Raw genomic sequence first — 24,809 nt, 5'->3', positions numbered from 1 at the left:
CATGGGTTTAGGAGTTATGCGGTGTGGGCTTGAAACTTTCCTTTGCCATTCAATATTCATGTCTTCTTAGGTAGCGAAGAACAGCCTAACACTTTTCTGAATCTTAGTTTTATGGTGTAATATAAGCAGGTATTTCCTACTTCCAAATTCTGGAAATTTGATACAGCTAGAAAATGAAGAGCAGATATTATGCTTATAACTACATGCTTAGTTTCATAATGTAGCCCTTTTGATGGATGGGACAACTGTGTTATGAATGCTTCAGCTGTAAGTTACTCCTCAGTTTTGTCATGCTCAACTACGAGATAGTTCCCGAAATAGAGAATTTAAGCTTCACATCTTTTATTTCCTTTGAAATCACCATGTCAAGATACATACATACACATAAATATTTTTCCCCCTCCTCACTGCTTACTCTTATGTTGACATGAATCTTATTTTCATATTCTATAATTAATCATGGAAAAAATAACTTTTCCTATAAAAGGTTTCCCAAATGGAGTTAAGAGAAAGTTTATGAATCTGAATGGTTAAGGGTCCTAGACAACAGGCCAAGGCTATTATTCTTTGAAACTGATCAAGGATCTACACCGAAAACATTTCCTCCTAGTCAGCTTGCTGCATCACAAATCCATTATGGTTAATTGTTGTTTATTCCTACTTGGGTGTCTACGTTTTAATGCCTTGCTGGCTTCTTCCTATCACTGGTTTTTATCTCTGCCTCCCTTACCATTGCTCTTGCATGAAATTTTGCAATACATACTCCTGTTACTCATTTCCTTCACTACCCAGCTTGAGTCTTTGCCCTTCCAGCAAGGCGTCCTGTCCCCTCTGGTCTGGTAACTTCTCTGCTCAGCATGGTTTCCTCTCTACCACATTCATTGGAATGACACGACTTTTGACGTGGAAATGATGACAGATTTTTCACTCTAATGCTAATGTTGTCTAAATAAGAAAAGATGAATCTGCAGAATGGGGACTAGAAACCAGAGTGCCACATTCATGGCCAGTTTCCATTCACTACAACATGGGCCTTGTGTTTTGAAGTTGCTCCTAGACTTTGGAATTTATTACTATTCATCTCTTCTGGGGTTATTTGCCTTTTTGTCCATTTATGCCTTATTTTCCCAGTAAGTCTATAAATTTCTTGAGGTCAAAGACACAGCCTTTGAAGTTTCTGGGTCCTTCAGTATCTCGCACAAAGTCTTGCATTTGGGCAGGTGTGTAGCAAATACTTTATTGATTGGCTGCCTAAAAAATCTACACAAGGAACATGCAATACATCCCGACACCAAATGCAAATGATTTCCTAGTTTCTCATAACTCTGCCTCTTCTTCAATGCAAGTGATTAAGAATTATCGGTATTTTATTCTTGATAATTTATGAACTTTCTATTTGGGTCCCGCCCCATGCTCTTTTTCTTTTACCTGCTATAGAAGGTCCAGGCAATGGCGCAGCTTTTCTTCTCCGTTTGATATCTCCCGTGCATAAGGATCCTAAATGCATGCTTGTTTGCCTACAAGTAATTATCAGAAAAAACTATTAACAAAGAGGAAAAAATGACACATAAATACACAGCTTGTATAATCTGAAGCTAAATCAAAACATTCTCAACAAAGATGGAGCAGCATAGTAAAACCACCAATCTTGCTTATATCGAAACATAATTACGTTTGTTGACAAGCGTTAAGCAGCTAAATGTGCCATCATAAATTGTTACTGGAATGAATAATATAAAAGGAATGCTTTTTAATTTTCAAAACTGGCAATCTTTCTGGCTCAACATAAAATCAAGCACTGTTGCTTCTGACAGGAAAATAGCTAAGATTAATTATCTAAAGAGATCACAATATTGTTGCTAGGTTATCAATTGGTTACTAATGCTTTACTGTCAGAACAACATTTATTACAGGAAAAGTATGATCAATTTCTTTTAGGATATTAGGTGGCAGTGAATTCTCTTAAAACATTTTAAATAGATAGAAGGAAATAGTGATGTTCTCCCTTATAAATCATATGCTTAGAATTCTTTAGTTAATTGTTTATTAGCTAGGTGAGGACACATAATTTGAATGCATTAATGCTGGTCTACCGGTACTAAACAGGTTAACTGGCTATTGGATTATGTTTGTAAAGACACGATATATAAGAACTGAGAAGCGGACCTTCTGCTATTCTTGCAACTAGTTAGATTATTCTGCCTAATTATGGACTCCTAAATTAAAGAGTTTTGGAAAAATTAGAAATGTCCCAAGCGGGAATCAACAAAAATGAATACAGAGATAGAAAGGACTTAAAAGTCCTCAAACTGTCCAAGCTATAGGACTCTGTGTTCATTTCCTGGATCAAAATCCCTGATGTGGAGTTGGGACAGTGTCTGGGGATCACGAAGCAGAAATAAATGAAGCGTGTTTATTGTAGCACATGTCCTTTTAGTAAGTCATAGAGATATTTGGTAGTACCCTGAAGTTTTATCAAACTCAATTTGAAAACCACCAGATTATTAGAGAAAAACTTAAAAGGAAAAAATTAGTTCAGGTAAACACCCAGATATATATTTATACACATACACTCAGGTGTTTAAATATAGCGAAAAATTGGAACTGGGGAGTAAAATCACTTTAATTATGAGTTCTACCTATAAGGTATCAAGTAAAGTGCAATTAATGAGCTGGCTGAGCCAAAGGGTGTAAGCAATCAAAGAAATATACCATGAAAATCCACCAATATAGAAAATAGCAAATGGGTATTTGTCTACTTTTCTCTTCCTTTTGTATGGAGGCATACTGTTTCTCTGTTATAGAATAAATATTTATAATTATTGAACTGCTTTTTAAAATCTAGTTCATTCAGTAATGACTAACTTTGCAGAAATATATATATACAGACACCTGTTTGTCAAAATGTTTATTAACATGCATAACTGTAACATTTTTATTGGATTTTGAGGTGTAACCTTGGCTCATATGCCAAGAAAAATGAATGGTTATGATCAGATTTACTTTTTAAGACTATACAGGAATTTTAAAAAGTTACAGTAATATCACAGAAGACACATCCCTTTTATATAAAGTTAATAAATCCACTTATTCGGCAAGCATTTATTAGTACCTACTACTGACTTAGCGTAAGACCCCATAGTGGTGGAGAAAATGAGAGGAGCAAAGAGGAGATGGAAGATAGAAAAGAAATGGAATGTTCAATTCCTATTATTGGAAGATTTTAATGTCTGAGTGGGGAGATAACGTCGTAAGTATATGAAATAATCAGGGACAGTGGTGGTAGCGATAGGCATAATCGACTTTATTAACTATTACTAGAGATGCTATTATTTAGGCCTTAAAACAATTCTAAACATGTTGCATTGAACACACCTTTTTTGCTTTGCAGGGAAAATTTGTGCTTCAATGGAAAATGATACTTTTAGAGTGTACCCTTTCAGTCACCTGATTCTGATTCTATGGGAGCTATTTTACAACTCTAAGTTACAGATAACGGAAAGCAAGGGAAAATAATTCTTGTTTATAGAAATGCAAATGAATTCTGTCCTGAGGAAGGCCCACCCTCCCTCCCGTGGAAAAGCCAGTTTTGCGTCCATTTGCCCATTCATTTCAATATTCGTCACTCCATACAAACTTGTGATTCTTTGACTTCTCCTTGGAACCTATAACAACATCTGCCTGGTTCCCTCATTAATTAATGAATTAAACAAAACCTCAAACACATGTTCATGGTATATCTGTAAAAGAGTCACGATTTTATCTTTAGGACAAAATTATCCTTTCACATCTCTGATCCCTCTTGAAACTCCTCCCTGGCAAAAGGCTGGAGGAGTTTACCTTCTGCAGAACGTTTACCAGACAGGCTCAGCCATCCGAAGGGCTGAGGAGGAGTGGAAGGTAATATTCTGAAAACAGAATAAAGTCAGAATCTGAACTCTGAAGCGTAGCCCTTGTGTTATTGAGCTGCGAAAACCAACCCGTGGACTATATCTGCTTCTGCTCCTCTTGTTAAAATAGAATATTCTTACAGTGTAAGCCACTGCTGGTCGGGTTTTCTATACTTGTGGCCGGAAGTGTTTCCAAATGATAGTTTGTTCTGTTCAGAGAATTGTGAGTCTTTCAGGATGGAGAGCCGTGTTTGGAGAAGGGACTATATAATGACAGAAGAAGAATGCTGGGGCTGGATCCTGGGCCATATATGCCACATATGCTCCATCAAGGCGGTTGGATTTTAGAGCTGATGTGGGGTCATTAAAGGTCACTCAGCAGGAGAGAAAGTTGGCCAGATTCGTGGGAAACTGGTAGATAGCTGGGGGTAGACAGGATTGAGGTTAATGAAAAGGAGGGAAGCTAGGTTTGTGATAGTCCAGACACACATTTCCTCCGTGGTTATTCATCTCTAATTACGAATAACACAAAGTGGCCTCACAATGAAACTTCTTTGCGTTAGCACATCTGAGTGAGGACGTGGGCAGGAGTGGGAAGGCAGTCGATGAGAAGTCCTAATTCTGGATTATTTAAAAAATGATGCCCAGTTTTCATACTTTCAGATACATTTAAAGCTCAAATTAAGCTAAAGAAAATGAGCCAAGAGCATCCTTCTAAAGAAATATATTTTAGAAATAATTAGACAAAATACTTGAAAGTCTGATACAATAGAAGCTGCTCACTGTGACTATAAGTACTGCTGGTTTCTACCTACATTGTCCCAGCACCAGTTGTATGTAACTGGAGTCTTTTAATTGCTTGAAAATCATTCTCCCAAGTCAATATTGCCTTTAAAACTTTATTATTTTTTTATACTATTAAAATTTATTAGGAAGGCCTGTTTACAAAGATGATGAAAAAACCCCCCAAAACTCCAGGAATAACTCCCTCTCCTAAACATTTTTCTCATCTGCTGGACCCCAAATTCCCTTTTGGGTCTCTTTATAGAACAAATGGAATATAACATTTTCATTCAACTCTCTTCCTCCACCCCCAACATAACTACAGAAAGCAAAAGAGATAAACATTCAAGGAGAATAAAGTTAGTTAATAAAGTCAGTACGTTGAACCCGAAGACCTGAGCCATAAGAAAACCAGCTGGCTGTATTTCAGTAATTCTATCAAGAATTGATTATCTGCTACGGCACATTGAGAGGTCTGGGTTATTGATCAGTAAGATTACCCCATTTAGGCTTGTCCTCCCCCCTTTTCCTTCAGACAGGTGGAATGGAGCTGCCACAAATAACACTAAGTAAGACCTACTCTTTTATTTAGTTGTCACTCTTAATGTAAAACATAGCAGTTATTTTTTAATTTAAAATCAATGAATGTCTCAAAGGCAGCCTTGGTGCTCCAGTCTGAATGAGTCATTTGTCTTTGCAAAGCAGAACACTTGGATTACTATTCAAGGTGACGGTTGGCAATTTTTGTTTTTTGTTTGTTTTTGGCTGTGGTGTTTGAAGAATGACAATACAATGGTGTTTGAAGAATGACAATACATTGTCCTACGAACAGACCCAAAGTTATTAAAAAAGTAACGTTAAGATCCTTTTGTACGCGCTATAAGGAAATTACCAACCACCAATATCAGGGGATTTGTTCCAGCTGAGTAATTGCTTGCGGCGGAGGAGAGAAATCAAAACCTGGTAACTATAGCTATGGACACCTTTCATCTTAGGGGTAAACAAACACATATATTTAAGTGGAAAGGATAAAGAAATAATGCTGTTTGGTTATGGGTGATTAAGCATTGTCACTTAGTTATGATCTGAAACATGGTTTCCCGTGGACTAATTCTGAAAACTTTCCTATTAAATATTGGAAAAGCAGAGCTCAAAAAGAAGTCTTTGCTCTGTTTTGTTTTGCTTTTGAAACAAACTTTGCTCGGTTTTTCCCATCAGCCTTTTAAATGGTGTGGTGGTAGAAACACAAAACACACGGCATTTTATCTGGAGGACAAAAGCTAAGAAAAATAAAAAATAAAAAATAAAAAATGTCAACAAACAAAAAAACAGAAACAAAAAAATCCTAGTGAGAACCACCTTGCCTGAAAACTTGGCTTTTGACACGGGCTGACAAGGACTGAAGCGGGCAGTGTCAAACACAATAAGATTAAAGAGCAGACAATAGGAACTTGTCTCTTCATTGTACGCATTTACCAGCAGAGGCTTTTCAGAGTATTAGGCCTAGTTAAAGCTGCCCTCTGGATAAAATGTGTTCCCAAGCAGCCTCAGACAAGCTGCAGAGGAGAGACAAACAGATGTGACTATGGTCCCTGGCATTTGGCAAGAACGCTCACTGTCAGTTAGAAAAATATAAGCCTGGACAGGGCATCAGCTGCACAGAAATGAAGCAGGTCTGTGGTGTCACTGGAGGAAGAATCCAGTGGTAGAGAGAAGTGTGCAGGCTGGAAAATCCAGTCCTGTGTGAGCTTCCCATTCTAGATCCAAATGACCCTCTCCTCCCTTTTATTCGGTGTCAATGTGTCTCAACATATTAAACTGAACAAGTAAACATCAGTATGTAGCTTTTTTCCTTTAGGACCCAAATGCACACTCAGTATTGAGTACCAGTCAAGCATAAATATTTCTTAACTACTAGGATGGCATTAAGTCCTTGTTTTTAACGGTGTTGTCTTTCAAAGCCCCTTCTTGTGCAGGAAGAACCCTCTGCATTTGGTTTTGTGGATCACATCTTGCCCAGCTCTTGGTTCTGGCACATTCTCTATGACATTGGTCGTTTGACTTCACATTCTGCTTCAAGCCCATTTCCCCTCTCTTGGAACAATCCTGACTTTAGCAAGGGGTAGTTTAAGTTTTAACTCAGTGCCCTGAACTCAGTTCTTGCATCAGTAACTGGGCCCTTGCTTTATTCTGGACTTAGCCTCTTTCAACACAAACTTTCTGGTATCTTAGTTCGATCAGAATTAGGTCATTGCCTGCAATTCCCCAGATGTTAAAGTCTGGTTGAGAAATGCAACCTTGTGATTAAGGTTCTTTCTAATGCTGCCGGCAGACCCTCGACCAAGCTCCTGGCTCCCAACCCTGTTCACTGTCTACATGCTGGGACAATTCTTTACTCTGTGACTATTAACCTCTGATTACCTGTTGTCGAGTGATCTGCCTGCCCATGTGCAGTTCCTCTCAACAGCTTCGGATGGATCTGTCCTGTTCACACAGGCTCAACATAAGATTGACATAAGGGAAGCCATATTGTAAAAAAGAAACCATATTGTAACTCTGAATGACCTCTGATTAACTAACCCAGACAAGCTCCCAGCTGCTTTAAGTTAATAACTTTATTCTTTTGAGTTCCTTAGGAATGTGATGACCTCCAGGCAGAGAGTCTATGCTGATAACCATCATCAATGACAACTGCAAGATCAGGGTATAGGGCGTTGCTCTGGTCTCTGATGCATATCCAGTAAAACAAAAGACTATCAGAAACTAAGACCAGATGTCTGCCCCCACCCAGAGACCAGCCGCCCATGTAACTGGCCTGTGGTCTTCGTTCTGTAAGATGGTTCTTTCGGACATTAGTCGGCCATCTTCCCTCTTGCTAGCAAGCCGTAATAAAACCTTTTCTCTCCTACCACCTTGTCTCCTGACTATTGGCATGTCTTGTGGTGGGCAGACGACCCCTCTTGGGCAGTAACACCGTCAGTGTCTCTTCCACCCCGTCAGAGAGTTTGAGTCCAGACGGACTTCTTCCCAATCTGCTTTATCCACATGACTGGTGGCTGCTACTGGAGCCAATGTTTGTTCTGTCTCTTCGGTGCCAGGTTGTGTGCTGATAAGCACTTCCCTCCTGTGGCTCCCAGTGCTCACAGCGAGCATGAGGGAGGGACTGCTGTGTGTCTGGAGCCTTCTCAGTGACCTTGGGGACCAGTTTCACTGCCTCATCAGTCAAGGACTCTCCCGGCTTCTTAGAGCAATGTCAGCGAGGCTGACCTGCAGTGAGCAAGGAGGAGAGACAGAGGGCTGGTGGGAGCCTTCAGGTGGTCTAGGGACCTCACGAAATCGTGTGTATGTACGCTTGTGTAGCAAGAGGGGCTGTGGTTCTTATCTGATTCTGAACCATTAACAGAGAGGGTTATCCAAATACTAGACAAAGTAGATTTATACCAAACTTCATAATCTAAAATAGAAAATACCTATCTTAAAATACATAGGCCAACTTTTCTAATTACATCATTGCAAACAACAGAATTTAATAATGCAAGTTTAAAAAAATCCTCCTCCAAATATCTACACTTTTCATATGCTCTATCTCAAAAAACACTGCCTTCATTCTGAGCCTCATCATCCTGTTTGAATTTTCTGCATGGGACACTAAACTAATATTTCCCAATCAATGAATATGCACGTGTGTTGGTTGAAAGGTATACGTGCAACAAAATACTGATGATGGTTCTCTCTGTGTGTTGGCATTTCGTGGCAATTTTCTTTGGGAGGCCTCTCATTATTATTGGACTTTATTTTTACAATGAGCAGGCAACAAAAAAGATACAAATTATAATTAGGTGGATTATAAACCGGCAAACAGTGGAATTAATAAATGCAAGTGGTTTTGGCAGCTGGAGAGGTTTCTTTGTCAAAAGCATAGTCAGACTTTTTTACCCTGTGGAAGCTGAGGTACTAGTTCAAACTACAGGTTTTGGTGGCCTGATTTGCATCCGGGATGAGTCAGTCAGAACCTCTGTCCCTCTGATGCCACCATTTCTGCTTTCCCAACTAGTTCTCTGACAAAGCCTTTTTGTCACCATATTTGTCAATATCACAGAAGGATTTTTGCCCATCTTTGGCATGTTACTCAAACTCTCTTTCCCTCAATTTCTTTACCTTCAAGAACTGTGATTAGACTAGTACTTACCTCAAAGCCTTTTTTGAAGATTTTATTTAGAAATCATTTATGTAAGCACTTGGCAAAGTGCCTGCACACAGTCAGCAAGCAATAACTGTCAGCTATTAAATTTACTATTATTATCATCCCCATTGTATGGATAAGAAGCCCAGGGCACAGAGAAGTTAAATGATTTACCCAGGATCACACAGTTCAGGGGAACTGACGGGAATTGCTTTGTAGTACAAAACAGCCAGAGGAATGCCTAGTGCAGAATGTTATACACGCCAAATAAATACATGATCATAAAAACTCATTACATCTGAACACTATCGTATACTACAATAATGATATGATTAGGGTCATTTCTAAATAACAAGTAGGTATTTTTTTGGTAGTTCAATAGAAAAGTTAAATTTTTCTTCAGGGCTTGCTTCTGCTTGCTTTAAATGTGTCACAGCATGTAAGAATAAAGTACTCATTTTTATTTCAAAAACTCAATAAAAATCCACGCGAATCTGGCAAGTCTGAAACCCACCGACTTTCTCAGCCCATTGCCGCCAATTTTCTCTCGGCCACCACTCAGTACTTCTTACTTCTAAGATGTCTTGCTTCTTCCATGTGGTGCGTCCCTGGCTTTACCTATAGCCCTGAGGATCTGCTATGCTAAGGATATCATTCTTTGTGTGTGTTAATAAACACACACTTCCATATCCCTAAACAACTCACTCAAATGCTTCTGCTTTTTGGACCTCTTCATTATTTGAAACAAATGGTACCCAAAAGGTGGTGGTCATTGTTTTACACAATTCAGGTAGATATTAGAAAAGTTCTAGGTGTATACGAATGAGGACATTCTCACATCCGGAGGAAAGTTCATCTTTTCATAGAGTAAATTAACTTCCATGGTACTGACATGCTTCCCAAATTTGTCCAATTCTTTTAGACCTGTTTTTTAAGGAAGTGCTAAGTCACCAAAGCCATTTATATATGTGCTAACACTAAAGCAATGTATTCTACCCGTTTGGAAAAACTTCTTTTCCAGGTTTCCTGATTTCGAGCATCTTTGAGAGCCTGCTCTTTCTCCCTTCAGAGTTCTCCCGGTGCACTCAAATCTCAATGTCCTTTCTCTTCTTTAAACTTTCCTAATCTCACTGTCTTTCCAAGTGCTTTTTCTCTGTATTTCCTATCAATCTGGGCATATCTCTGTTGTTACACTTATCACACGGTATAGCCTCATGCTGTTTTCAGATTAAACATTAATCAGTTTGGCAGTTAGAAATGTACCGGATTGTCAGTTAAATATATACCAGAAACAACCTGAGGCCAAGAACCATGCCTAATTCACAGAACCTGGCACTGCTTCTGTCATATATTAGAAACACAATAAATGTTTATGGAACTACAATGAATCAAACTACTGTAACAACCGTTGCTTCACATTTCCTTTGGCAATCAATCACGCTTTTTTGTGATAACACTTTTACTTTCTTGAATTGTTATTTAAATTCACTCACAAACATTCATGTAACAATGAACAAAACTTGACTGTGAATCAGGTATTCTACTAGATGCTAAATGAAACACAAAGAAGAGTAAGATGGTTCCAACCATCAAGGGGCTCATGGCCTAATGCAAGAAACACGAACAAGAAATTACTGTACAATGTAATAAATCCACAGGGCCACAGTAGCAGACCACCTCTCTGGGGAAATTGAGGAAAATTCATTTCGCCTGAATTCAAATTTGGATATTGTCTCTCCAAGCAGAATCTAAGATATTTGAGGAATCTTGGAGTATTCTTTATTCTTCACACCATAGTACCTAGGAAATAGTAGGCACTTAGTAAACTGATATTCATTTAATTTATTTGATTCCTAGCCATAGCTATACATTTCTGGAATCTGTTTATCATTGATAGTTAGTATAGTTTTAACAATAAGCTTATTCTAATTTCCTTAAAAATGATAAAAAACAGCTGGCATTGACTCTTACGAGAGATAAAAAATTACTCAAAATAAACATGATTCTTTTGGAGATCTCCATTAAATGCAAGATGTGTCTACATTTCAAAAATTGGGATGTTGATCCTGATAACATCTTGCATCTTACATAAAAGAACCATCAAATCAGACTACAGATTCAGATATAATCTCATTCTCTCTCTGAAAATGACATTATGAAACGTTTCCTAGGATGTATGGTTGCCATGTTTAATATCTATCAATAAAATTATGGAGTATTCCTAATATTCTTAACTTTTTTGAGTGAAGTCTACGCATTACTCATTTTCGTATCCACTTCATTCAACGCAGTATATAATATTTGAATATGTCTGTGGAATTGACTTTTTACTATACTTTCTTGTTTGATATTTCTGACGTTAAACCAAGCTTTTAGTTCAGTTCTGAGGTAGCATTTTCGAACAGGCATGCTGAGTTTCTTTCATTTACCAGGTTCAGGGAACGATGGAGTTAAAAAGGGCAGGGCAGAGAATATATTTTATTATTTTGAATATATGTTGGTTTCTTAAGTCTTAGAATTTGTTATCTGAATTACCAGGAACATCTAAGCTCATTGGGTGCCAACTACATATGGGGTATTACGCTAAACATTTTCACATCCTTTATCTTGTTTAATCCTTACAGAAACATATCACAGGTCTGAGGAACCTGAGGTCCACAGTAACCGTTACTTGTCAAAGATCACATAAACAGGAAATGAAGTTATTGTATTTGAACCAAGGAATGCTTGCCTCAAAAGAATCATTTTTTTCCCCTGTACCATACTACCTCATTCAACTTAGTTTATTGTATTCCATTTAATAAACGTCTACTGAAAATGTAATGTACGCCATGCCCTACGCCATAAAACAGGATTGAGAAATAAAAAAGATATGGCTTTCATTTTCTAGGGGTTAAAGTCTACCGATCATGTGGCAAAATGATTTCAACGCAATATTCAAAGAGAATTCCAAGCTAGCATGTAAGGCATTCTAGGCCCCCAGGTGAGAGAATACATATGAAGAGGCACAAATGCCTTGACGTGCACACGATACGCCATCTTTGGGGCTCTGTAAGCAATTCGTTATGATGGGAGCTGGAACCTATGGAGGAGTGGAAAGAGACGACACCTCCTTGAATGCATCAAATTTTAATAAACTCAGTTAATCTGTCCATTTATAATTGTTTTAAATTCTCCAGGAAAATAGAATGAAGCTCCCTGTTTGACTAAATTAATCAGCTTATTAACTAAACTGACAGTTGAATTCAGTGGAAAAAGGCCTGTCCATAATTCTTTGTAGATATAGGATTTTATTGCAGCTGTAGTCAGAAAGTTAGTGCTCTAATGAAAAGATGGGATCAAATGCAGATCCATTTCCAAGGTACCTCTTGAAGTTGAGAGGTTTAGTTCATTCAATAGTCTACAATTTTCTTGCCTGATTGACTTGGCAGATACAGGCTCAAAACCGTAAAGGGCCACATGACTTTGCCTGTTGAGAGGGGACTTATGGCAATGTCATAATTCTATATGCTGCAGTGTACACCTGCTGAGTATGACTACTAAAGAGCAAAGGAAAAAGTGGTCGCTACTTTTATCTCCATATTGAGGAGGTGATAAAGACTACATATTTTAATAACAGGCCAGAATGTCTTAAACTTCTGAACGATGTAAGGAGTTATTTCTACTTTGGAATATGTCAGACAGCATTACTGTTTAATACACTTACTTGAAATTAGGTTAAATTATTGCTTGTTGGTGGAATTCAATTGGGAATCTATGACCCAGTTGAAATGCCACCTTCTTTACGCAGCCTTTTCTGATTGCCTTTGCCAGAAAAATCTCTTACCCTTTTGAGAAAACAGTATTTTCGAGCTTAAACTACAGCTACATAGGTACAAGAACTAGTACTCTAGCTAGACTGTGTATTCCTTGAAGGCAGTGGGGTCCACATCTGCTTTGTTTAAATAAATTCCCCTTAGCACTTAGAAGCCTTGCCAATATCAGGTACTTATCAAACAGTTATGGAATGAAATTTAACAAGGCATGCCAGAGTTTTTATAGTAACTTGTTTTTGTGATAATCAGTATTTTTACTGAGGTTCCAATTTCTATAGTAAATAAATGCTTACTTATGGTAGTAGAAAACCACAAAACTTATTCAGTCCATATCTTGGGCTTTGGGATATAAATAACTGCAAAAGCACTTGCACACATAAGCCAGCTTTTAAAGTATATGCAGGCACTTGATATTAAAGTATTCCCCTTTCTACATAATTTTGCCTTTCACTAAATTTAACTGTATGAAAAGAATGCTTTCATTCCTCCTCTTCCATGATAGTTTTTGGCAGATGAATGAGCATTATGTACACAAAACTTTTACAGACTTGTTAGCAAATGTTTACCAGACTGTGAAATATACCGTAACAGCTAGGTAATGTATCAGGGGGCTTGTGATGACTACATGAACACTAATGTTCTATAATCAGGAGGAAGAGTTCTCCAGGATTCTCCTAATTCAATTGAATGGAAATACTTGCAAAGTTGGAGTGCATCAGCTTACATTCAAGATTAGTTTTGCCATCGAGATCTTTGAACCAAATATCCTTTATATGTATATAAATATATATATATATTTTTTTTGTGTGTGAGGAAGACTGGCCCTAAGCTAACACCTGTTGCCAATCTTCCTCTGTTTTATGTGGGATGCCGCCACAGTGTGGCTTGATGAGCAGCACTAGGTCCGCATCTGGGATCCAAACCTGTGAATCCCACGCCACCGAGGCAGAAGGCATGAACTTAACCAGTATGCCACGGGGCCAGTCCCCATCCTTTATAATTTTGGTAATTCAGATCTATTACTCTCAATATTTGGAAGATCTATTGCCTTTAAATGTCCATGGAGAAATATCCTACAAAAACTAATTTCAAATATAAAATAAGCCTTTCCTCTTCTCATTTATATAATAATTTTTTTTAGAAAAACATGTAAGCCTCTATATTTTTTAAATTTCAGAAACCAAATGCCAGATAATCGAACAGCAATCATTAGTCATGATTTCAAAATGTTGTCACTTTCTTTGCTGAATAACGTACAAATGGTCTAAATAATGTTTAAGATTACAATTATACAAGAGTCAATGGTTTTGCTTAAAAACAAGATACTATATTCTAGAAAAGTTAATCTTTATATGCCTTAGAAATAAGACTTGGAAAAAAAGGTACTGCTGTGTAAATTATCCACCATTTGCCCTGGAAAGTTACTTAACTCCTCTCTCTGATTCTTCATATGTAATATGGGGATAATAAGAATATCTACTGCATGGGGTAATTTTGGAAAGTAAATGAGTTAAAATAAATACATCACTAACACTCAATGAATCTTAGCCATATGCTATTAACTACAACAATGATGGGGATTTTTTTTCTTTAATTTAGGTATCATATTTTAAAATTCCCCTTCATTCTTGGTCCTCCTTACCTCCATACCCATTTATCTTGAAAGGCAGTATGGCACAATGGTTAGGACTGTGGACTCTGGAGGCAAAAGACATGATGTTCAATTCCTGTTCCTCCACTTAACAACCTAGGTGAACCTTGGCAAGGTAGTTAATTTTTATGCCTCGCCTTTCCCATCTGTAAAATGGAGGCAATAATAGATTCAATCTCATAGAGATGATGTGAGAGTCAAATGAATGTGTGGCTCACGGTGTGCACTCAATAAGTGTTACCTCTCATTTCCCACAAAGGGAATGTGCATGGTGATAAATTAAATACTGCATAATTTGGCACCTATTTTTTCCAATCATAAGCCCAAAGAAGTAGAGAAACTCTGTGGACCAGAATATATTTTGTTGTTACAGTACAAATGAGGAAATATAATACGTTTATCGTTCACTAGTGAGGTCGAAATGTATTCTACAAACTAACATAGAAACGTGTCATTTATGTGAAGACAACAGAACATGGTATACCGAGTCATAGGTTGTCGGGCTGATTTCCCACAAGACCTTATATCCTTTTTATGAATCTTAAATTCTACCTTAGAGAGGACAGAGTTTACTTGAGGAATGGAAACAGGTTCATTGCAGCTGGCATATAGTGTTCAAGGTAGGGAGTAATCAAAGATGAGGCTGGAATAGTAGGAGGGGCTAGACCAAGAAAGGCCATGCAAGCCATGGTTAAGACTTGAGCCCAAAGGCAATGGGAGGCCATTAAGAATTTTTAAGTACATACAAATAGATCTGGGTTTTCCAAATGTCATTCTGCTATGTTATGGAGATGAATGAAGGCGACAAGAGTGAGAGACTGAAAGGAGTAAAGGGCAATGCCTAACTTTTCCTGATCAAGATATAAGGTCCCGGAATGCAGAGACTGTACACGTCACCTGGCTTCCATACAGGTTACTTAGTCCAGTGGCTCTTATACACTCGGTATAAAAAGTCCTTAACTATGTGTTTAAGTAGTGCCTGAAACATCATTTTTTAAAGAAACATGGCCTATACCATACTAAAAGACTAGAAAATCATAATATGCTAAATGTATCAGTAGAGAAATGCAACCCTGACCACTATCACTCTAATAACTTATGTCCCCACTTAAAAACAAGCACGTTATGTAGAAGTCCTGGAATCCTGTGATTCTAAAAAAGAAAAGTCATAATTAGAGGATTCTGGGGATATGGTGGCAGTGACACTTTTTTTCGTTTTGAGGAAGATTAGCCCTGAGATAACATCCATTGCCAATCCTCCTCTTTTTTGCTGAGGAAGACTGGTCCTGAGCTAACATCTGTGCCCATCTTCCTCTACTTTATATGTGAGACGCCTGCCACTGCATGGCTTGACAAGCAGTACATAGTCCACACCTGGGATCTGAACTGGTGAACCCCGGGTCACCAAAGCAGAACATGTAAACTTAACCGCTGCACCACCAGGCTGGCCCTGACACTGTTGTTTTTGAAGTTACATAATAACATGCAGCATAACCAAAAACCCCTGGACAACAATAACCAGCCAAAGAGAGATGACAGCATTCAGAAAGCAATTAGAAATAAAAGGAAAAAAGTCATTTCATAAATAAAACTAAACTAGAACACAAGAGTGAATAAATCTGATGGAGAAGCAGAATATGAGAATATAATGAAACATGGAAAATGCAAAGGATAAAACATTAAAAATAAAAAGAAATAAAAAGGACCAGAGAGAAAGTGATAGCTACAGAAGATGTGAAAAGAAGATCCAATATATGTATCATAGAAAAATTTTGAAACAAAACCAAAGCAACGAAACAAAATAAATAAGAAAAATTATAATTGGAGAAAATTCTGGAATTTATTTTAAAAATAATAAAAACTACCTATTGAAGGAGCATATTTCATCCTTGGGAAAAAACACGTAGAATGACCAACTTCAGAATATAGTTTAGTCAAATTTCTGGGCTTTAAAGAAAAGGAAAATGTACATTGAGTATCTAGGCAGAACCAAGTCACTCACACATGAGAGGAAATCAGACTATATCAGACATAGAAAACAATGCTTCATACAGACAATGGAGTATCATGTTTAAGACAGCTAATGAAAGAATATGAGCCATGGATTGTATTTTGGCAAAAGGCCACGGACCAAGTGTTATAATATGCAGGAACTCAGGGGAATATTGTCCCCATGAGCCCTTCCAGAGAAATCAACTACAGAAGAAACTTCAGACAAACAAGAAGAATAGAAGAGCACTGACTTCAGATCTGATGCAGATCATTACAAACATGTTTATTTGTAGAACTGAAACTAAATGAACTGAACTAGAACTGAAACTAAGAAGACACTAGGTATTGAATGGCTGTATAAGGATGTAGGAAAAAGAGAATAAATTTGCTGATTGTCCTATAGGTATCAGCAGAGCAATCACTGACTTCAAATTAAATGCTTGGGAGAGGGACGACAGGGGTGGAAGAGGTTACTAGCTAACTTCAGTGTTGCCCATGGTGGGGAACCAACAGCAAGTAGCCCCTCACAAAAAGGGGAAATGGACTAAGGCTGTTATATAAGGGTATTAATATAATGGTAATTATTAGGGGGACAAAAAAAGCCTTCCTAAAAGTCAAACAGAATACCAGAGTGACAGCAAGAGCAAGAGAAAAGGAAATGGAAAAGCAGGGAGAGGGAGAAAGATATGTTTGCTTATGGTGTAGTGGTTAAGTTTGTGCACTCTGCTTTGGCAGCCCAGGGTTCTTCGCAGGTTTGGATCCCAAGTGTGGATCTATCACTGCTCATCAAGCCATGCTGTGGCACTGTCCCACATACAAAAAACAGAGGAAGACTGGCACAGATGTTAGCTCAGGGCCAATCTTCCTCACAAAAACAAACAACAAAAACCAAACCAAAACAAAAACAGAAGAAAAGCCAATGGAAGGATAAACCATAAATAGAACAAAACAAAACAACAGCTTTGAGGAAGCAAAGGAATAAGTGGAGGGGACTGGGTAGAAGCTAGACTTCTTTGAAAATTTCTTGTGGAGATTTGATTGTGGAATCTGTAACTATTTTGATCTTATTATAAAGCAAAATTAAATACATTTTAAAAAAGCAGTCTCTGTGAATTAAATGAATCTCATGAACCTAATTATACATTGGTATCTCTATTTACAGAGACACTATTTCAAGTAACTTTAAAACACAGGAATTGACTGCATATTCCTAGTGAAATATATACAAAAGTACAAAAAGAATAGAAAAAGGAAAATCTTAAACAACTTTTAGGAATTATTTTATTGGTGGTCATGATGGTATGGTAATTCTGAGACCATGGTGTGTGTATGGTGTGTCAAATTAATAAACAGAAACCTCATTAAATTGGAGTCAGGAGGCCAACGGGGGAGCTCTTATGCCCTAAGACATAGCAGAGCCCAACAGGAAGAAGAAAGAGTTCCTCTTCTTGACCGGCAAGCAGCTTAGCCAATGAGAAACTGTCATGAGTCAGCCAATGAAAAGCCAGCACACCTAACTCTTTGTTTACCACAGCCCTCCCACCTTTCTCTTCCTCTCTATAAAAAGTTTCTCCTCCCTTGCTGCGGGGGGACTTGCAAATGGCTTACTATGGTTGTAGACCCCGAAGTGCAATTCTTTCCTGATCCCAAATAAACTCATTTTTGCTGGAGAAATAACTTGCTATTTGTTTAAGGTCAACAGGCGGGATAAGTAAAACGAGTAACTTACCGGTGTCGTTGAGAGGTAATATTTTTAATGTTGAAAAAAGACATTAAAATCAATGATGGAAAGTACAAAAAGAATGAAGTCTTGAATTTGAACTGGAACTATCAGTATGAGCCAATATGTTAAAAAAAAAAAAATTCTAACTCATTTCACTGAAAAGGCCTAGAAATAATGACATCCCTAACAACCAGACTGTGGTTGCTAAAACTATTTCCCAGAAAATGAAGCAGCACTTCTTAAAGAAATGGCTGATTCTTGGTCTAAGCCAGGAAAGGTCCAAGACAGCCCAGAAAATGTAAACATACTAGAAAGCAAGGAAGAAAGCAGCGCCTAGGAGCAAGGACACAGATTCAGGGACTAATTTAAATAACGTATTGCCCAAAGATGGGCCAATTTTAACATCAGTTAGGATAATAACTAATAGATTGAAACACATTAAGTGTATATAAATCAATGAGTTAAAAACAAAATAGAATAAAATTTCACTGGTCACCTTTGGAAAATGTAAGCAATAAACTAATTTTGAAAACAGATATGTAAAGGGGAAAGATCAAGTATTTATCTTGCTTTCCTACATGATCTGTACCTCAAAGTAATGACGGAGTTGAGGACGGGAAGTTTTTAACAGAAATAATCCAAGCAGTAAAAGTGAAATGATAGAGTTAACACATCGCCATTATAAGCCTTAATGAATGAATTTGAGCATTATGGCTAATAAATCATAGAAAGAGACGTGGAAGTGAGAGAAGTATGCAATATTACCTCTGAAAGGGTCTTGTCAAAACAAAACAAAACTGAGCCAGAATCTAATCAATTCTCTAGATCTAAATACCAGTAACAGCAAACACACGGGACACAGCACTATGTTATATCAGCAACATTCCTCAGATATGGGAAACTTCATAAGACAAACAATCTGACTTCCTCAGCCAAAAAATTTCAAGGAGAAAACAAAGAAGGGAGGAGGATTTATAAATCAAAGGGAACTTAAGAGAGAGATATTCATCAATTATAACAGATAGATCTCATTAGGATACCAATTCAAACAATGTACAGGATCAAATATTTTAAAATAGAGAAATGTGACTGTCAACTGTTTGTATATATCTATACACACATATGCATATATACTCATATATATGAGGGAATTATTGCCTTTTTTATCGATGTAATAACGGTATGTGACTTTTTTTATAAAGAGGCTATTAATTTTTAGAGAAACATATTGATGTATTTCAGTTGAAATAATACGATAGATGGGTTTTGGAGTCAGAGGAAGGAGTGGGTGGGATATAGATGATGCAAGGTTGACCACACACTGATAATTATTTAAGCCAGCTGATAGATACACTGAGTTTATATTTCTCTCTGTATTTCTGCATAAGATGAAATTTCCCATAATAAAATAGTTAAAAACTGCTTTTCCCATCCTCACATCGCAAGTGAAAGGCATCTTATCAACTCTTAAGACTACTGGGATAAAGTCTTCATAGGTTTTTCAAATCTTAGTGAGACTTCACAATTTTTAAGTGACCAAATTTGAAATTAAATTATCTGTGAAGTCTGTCATCTAGTCTGTATACACCCCTGGACTATAACTTGATATAAAAAGATTACAGAAATCCCTATCTGAGGTTTATTGTCCTTAGAAAGGATAATGCATAGTTTTTATTCCATCTTTCTAATTAGTAATTTAAGCATATGTTCAGCATTTAACTCTAAATGTTTGCCTTTTCCCCAAGCTCAAAGACAGCTGTCCAAGATTTGAATGCCAGAAAACATTTAAATATCAACATCTGTTGAATTATGTTAATTTAGTGTAATATAATTGGGCATGAGTTGGAATTTATCAGAAGTATATGAAATAAACAAAGGTAAATTTCCAACAATATCTTGATATACAAACAAATCACTACGGAGTGATGAAAAATATTTCTAAAGAGGAAGGGCAAGGAAAAATACTGATTATAAACAAATTGATTCTTTTAAAAACATAGTTCTAACACTATGGGACATTATTTTATGATTTTTAAATTTCTTTTTTAAATCGTGTCATAACTGAAAGGTAATGAAATTAGCTAAAACAAGTGATCATTAAATATTTAACATCTGAATATTTTTATAAATGATTAAGTAAAACATTAAAACATCCTAATTACACTTGTATATGCATTCAATTTTTTAGATTGCAGGATGATTCCTGTTCTATTATGAGCAATTACATACCTCAAAATTCAAGAGTTGATGTGATCTGTTCTACAAACATTAAATAGGATTTTTAAATTGAAAGTGTTGTCGACTTGGCAGAGGGATTTACCAGGTTTATTGTGGGGACTATAAGGGACAAATTATCAAGTAGCAGCTGTTGTTTATTGTATTGCTGATGTAAAATATTACTCTTTACAGTGATTCTTTTACTAATAACTTAGGAAAGCTTGTTGTTTGGGGAAGTATGCTGGCACATACACACATTGGAAGAACAGATCCCCAAACGTCCCCATAATGAAGTGATAACCCAGGCAGCAGGAGTGACACAAGCTGTTGTGATGTGGCCCTGTAGGTGTCTCTTCATTTCCTAGGGGAACCATCTTTGGGAGTTAAAGGTTAGTTCTGTGTCTGTGCCATTTAATCACAGGACCAATTTGGAGAGTGCCAACTGCGAAACAGACACCTGTCCTTAAGGAAATGGACCTCTGACGACAAATTTATTTCAGCTACAGGTCACTGGAACAGCTTTCACATGCTAACTATTTTCCATTATTAGTGACCATGGCCAAATGCAACGGCTGTCCGAAAGGGGAGAGGCTGTGCCTACTTTTAGTCATTTGAAAAGGTCTAGTTCATTTACCAGATTTCTAGAAAGGGAGGTCACCGTAATGAGTGTTTAACTGGGAGTCCTGATTGCTTTCTTATTTACCACACACTGGACACATCACGTATTTCCAAAGGACAGATCCTGTTTTTTTTTTGTGTGGGTTATTCATACTAAACTGAAAAGCAACCTCTCAAAATGCTAACTGACTGATAACTAATTTTATTTAGGATAATCACAATTTAAAATAACTCTATAATCATTAGTTTAAAATTTTGGCAAGGAAGGTTAGAATTTCAGGATGCCAAATGAACAGGAGGCATGAGAACTGGCAATTTGAGGATACTGCATTTTTTTAACAGAATAATTTGGTCATATAGAGTAAAAGAGATTAATTAAATCCCTTAGAAACTATTTTATATTGTCTATGTGTTTTGTTTCCAATTATTCTAAGTATCTCTGTACCTAGAAGCTATTCAAATTTTTTTTAATTAGAACACATATGCAACTAAACGTATTCCAATTAAACAAATATGGAATGTATACATTCTAATTAAAGGGAATATGTGAATATTTTCTTTTTGTTCATTCATGCATACATATGAATGAGTTAAAATAATCTAAAAGACACTTTTCTATCTGGAGGATCAGATAAACTTTTATGGAACAATGAAATTTAATGCAAATTTTAGGTTTAAAAAAATAATAAAGTACTAAAATTTTTTTAAAAAATAAAAAAGTAGTTTCAAGCCATTATATTGGACATACAAATAGAAAGTACATAAAATATATAATGTTGAGTGATATAACTTGCTTTAAAATATGGTGTTGAATTATTAGTTTTAATAGGACAAAGGAGGATTTGTTTTAAAATCCCAAATCTACTAACACAGGACAGGCAACTTCTCATCTTAAATAATTAAAATACAGCATCATTTTGTTGCTCTATTTAATTTTGTTGATACATTTCTGTGAAAGGCAACACTAAACAAATATAGTCCATGTCATTAAGCAGTACTCTAATGAACTGTTATCCTCTCCCAATTTATTAACAGCTGCTCAAAAACATAGTAATTAATAGTTTCATTTATTTTTGGCAAACCTGCAAAATGACAAATAGTTTCGTATCTGTTGCAAATTAGGTCTCCTTCCCAAATAACAGATGACTCCATGGGGAGGGCTGAACAAACTGAATCCTTGAACATCTTTGGATCTTTAGAAGATCAAATAAAGAACAGCTGTAATTCTATTTGTCACATCTGCAACAAAATACAGGGTCTGGATCATCACAGGAAAACAAATGTGGTCCGTGTGAAGGTAAACAGGAATGGTCTTTCAACGCGATGGAGGAAGTCTGACACGAATGTGAGTGTGTGAATGTTATGGGATTTACTTTGATTCTCTGGTTAAATCTATTGTCATCTTTTTCATTTTAGAAGGCTCTTTTTACTACTAATCAGCCAAGATGATGGCAAAAACAAAAAGTTTATTTCTTCCTCCTCACTGTCAATTGATGAGAAGATATCAGAGCACATAGCATCCAGGAATGATAAATCATTTGGCACTAAGTAGATGAAAAATGTAATGCTTCTAAGAAATAAGCAAAAGTGAATTAACAAACAGGTGTTTCTAAAAGGCATTTAAAAATATTATGTAGAATTTGATAACAGCAATAAAAATATTTTATTTTCAAATTACATTGGAAATGTAACTTCAAATACTTAAGTTCAAATTACTTATCAGACTACTGGATGATTTAGCCTTTGTGCTTCTCAAGAGTAAATGACAAAAATCATGTAAATAAGAAAGCAGGGAAAATTTCCAAAAAAAAAAAACGATACCAGATCTAAAAGGAAAGGCCCTGACATGATTTAAATAATTCAGTAAAGTTGCTGTACACTATTAATCCTTTTGTATGGATTCTTAGAACAATAAAGACTAATCATAAACACAAAAATGTGTTAAAAAATGCACAAACTTTTCGAAAATGTACATCACTTAGTATCAAGCATCGCTTGATATATGTATTACTGACTTTCAATTCGGGTAGACTCTATTAAGCTTTCTGGTACTAACCAAAGCCTATGACGGGAGAAACAATATGAAATGATTTAACTGTACTTTTAAATGAGGTGAAGGCAGGGGGAAAAGATCTTTGCAATTCTGAGGAGTTTAAAATCATATTTGAATACTGAAGTAAAAAACAGATATCAAGTCTGGAATGTAAGAGAAAGATACAGGTTGAAGAAATAAATCTAGATGTCACTAGTATTTCTATAAAACACTTAGGTGCATTGCCCCAAGGTTTAGCTGAGTGTGAGTGTGTGTGTGTGTTTCACTTTGGCTAATAATCTATTGCACCCAATGATCACTCAAAAACCATGCCTCTTAATTATTAAATATTGACAGTGACAGGTAATAGGTACTGGTTTTTAAAAATAACAATTGTATACGCTTTCATGCGTTTATTTATTGAAAGAATTTTGTGTTTTCCTAAGTTTTTATTTATGTTGTTAAAGGTTTTAAGGTATGTAAAAATGAAAGAAAGGGATGAGCAAACTCAGACACACTTATTCATTCAATATTAGATGAGAGATAAGATACACTAAAACTAAGATGAAACTTTATATTAGGAAAATGGACAGACAACACTGAAGAAACGGAAGAATGACTGGAAAAAAAAAAACCCAGTTTGATTAGACTAGTCAAACAGAAGTATCAGATGAAATAATCAATAAGATATAAGCAACATGGAAGAATGTCAGACAGGAAACAGGTACCCTCAAGCACTGCAATGCAAAATCGTGGCAGCATATATCAAACGAATATGTGAGGATAATGTGATGATGCAAATTTTTCACATCCAGTATCTGACACACATACTCCATGACAAGGGCTTCCCACAGGGAATAAAAACGAAGCAACAGACTAAAAGGAAGATGTCTAAGACCAATATCACTTGAATCAATTAGATTAAACTATACCTCTGTTAATCATTAATGTTTGTTTAAATTAGTTTACATTATACCTATGTTAAGAATCAGTCAAAAGTTTGATTATAGGATCCATTAAGTATCATCTCTGAGAAGAATGAGAATGTTAATTATGTTTACAATAAACATATGATCAAATAAAATATTTCGTTAATAACTATTAGGAGATGATGGAATGGCACGCCACGATGATCACTGTTGATGGGAACTGAATCATGGGAGGATATACGTCAAGAGTGAGAAGCAAGTTAAGAAATGCAAAGGAAGGCTGCCCTCTAGGACGAGGAAGTATAGGAAACCCTGAAAAACAGAGTCCACTGCTCATGAACTGGAACTTCCTGAGAGAACCGACTGAAATTATTAGGGCGAGTCATTGGGGGGGACCTTTGTTTCAAGGAGACCTTAACAGGTTGTCACCTCCTCGGTACTGTTAGACATAAAATAGCCTAAGAGACAACTGTCCTGCATCCATCAGTGATTTAAACACCCCTGATGAACACTGAAGTCAATGTGGCAAAAAAAGGAGAAATGCTCGGAACTGGACACCCAAAAAATTACCCAACTGCATGAGAGTTAGTGGCACTGGTAAATGTGTCCCTTATACCTTTCCATGAAGGTGTGGAAAATTCCCCCAGGAGCTGAGGGTGATGTGTATTATACTTCGAAGGCTAACGCCATGACTGCACAGCCCTTTATCATCCAGAGGTCCAGTGAGGAAAGCCCACGTCAAGAGCAGGCTGTAGTCACACACTTCAAAATCTCAGCTTTGAGCTGTTAACAGCAGACCGCTTGGGTACTTAGCTTTTCTTACCTGCCTGGTACATTTTGGGAGTAAATGATCCTAAAATTTACTAATGCATGACAGTTCTCTTCTCTAACTTTTCTGTTTTTCCACAACATCCAAAAGGGAGAAGAAAAGTCAAGATGCTATTAAAAATACTAAGAAAGAAAATGACTTTCAAGG

At 36.6% G+C, this 24,809-nt stretch overlaps 1 protein-coding gene across 1 annotated transcript in view; it reads right to left on the bottom strand.

Annotated features, from left to right (window-relative positions):
- The window catches only part of GPATCH2 (G-patch domain containing 2), a 180,352-nt gene that overhangs the window by 13,064 nt on the left and 142,479 nt on the right, over nt 1–24,809 (bottom strand). The window contains exon 9 of the mRNA XM_046679824.1: nt 1,429–1,517. Within this exon, the coding sequence (XP_046535780.1) occupies nt 1,429–1,517 (89 nt within the window). The remainder of the gene's footprint in view (nt 1–1,428; nt 1,518–24,809) is intronic.

This window comes from Equus quagga, chromosome 12, assembly GCF_021613505.1.
Source record: "Equus quagga isolate Etosha38 chromosome 12, UCLA_HA_Equagga_1.0, whole genome shotgun sequence".
Lineage (NCBI taxonomy): Eukaryota > Metazoa > Chordata > Mammalia > Perissodactyla > Equidae > Equus > Equus quagga.
The sequence above is the reverse complement of the archived record's forward strand: the minus strand, read 5'-3'. Positions and strand labels throughout refer to the sequence as shown.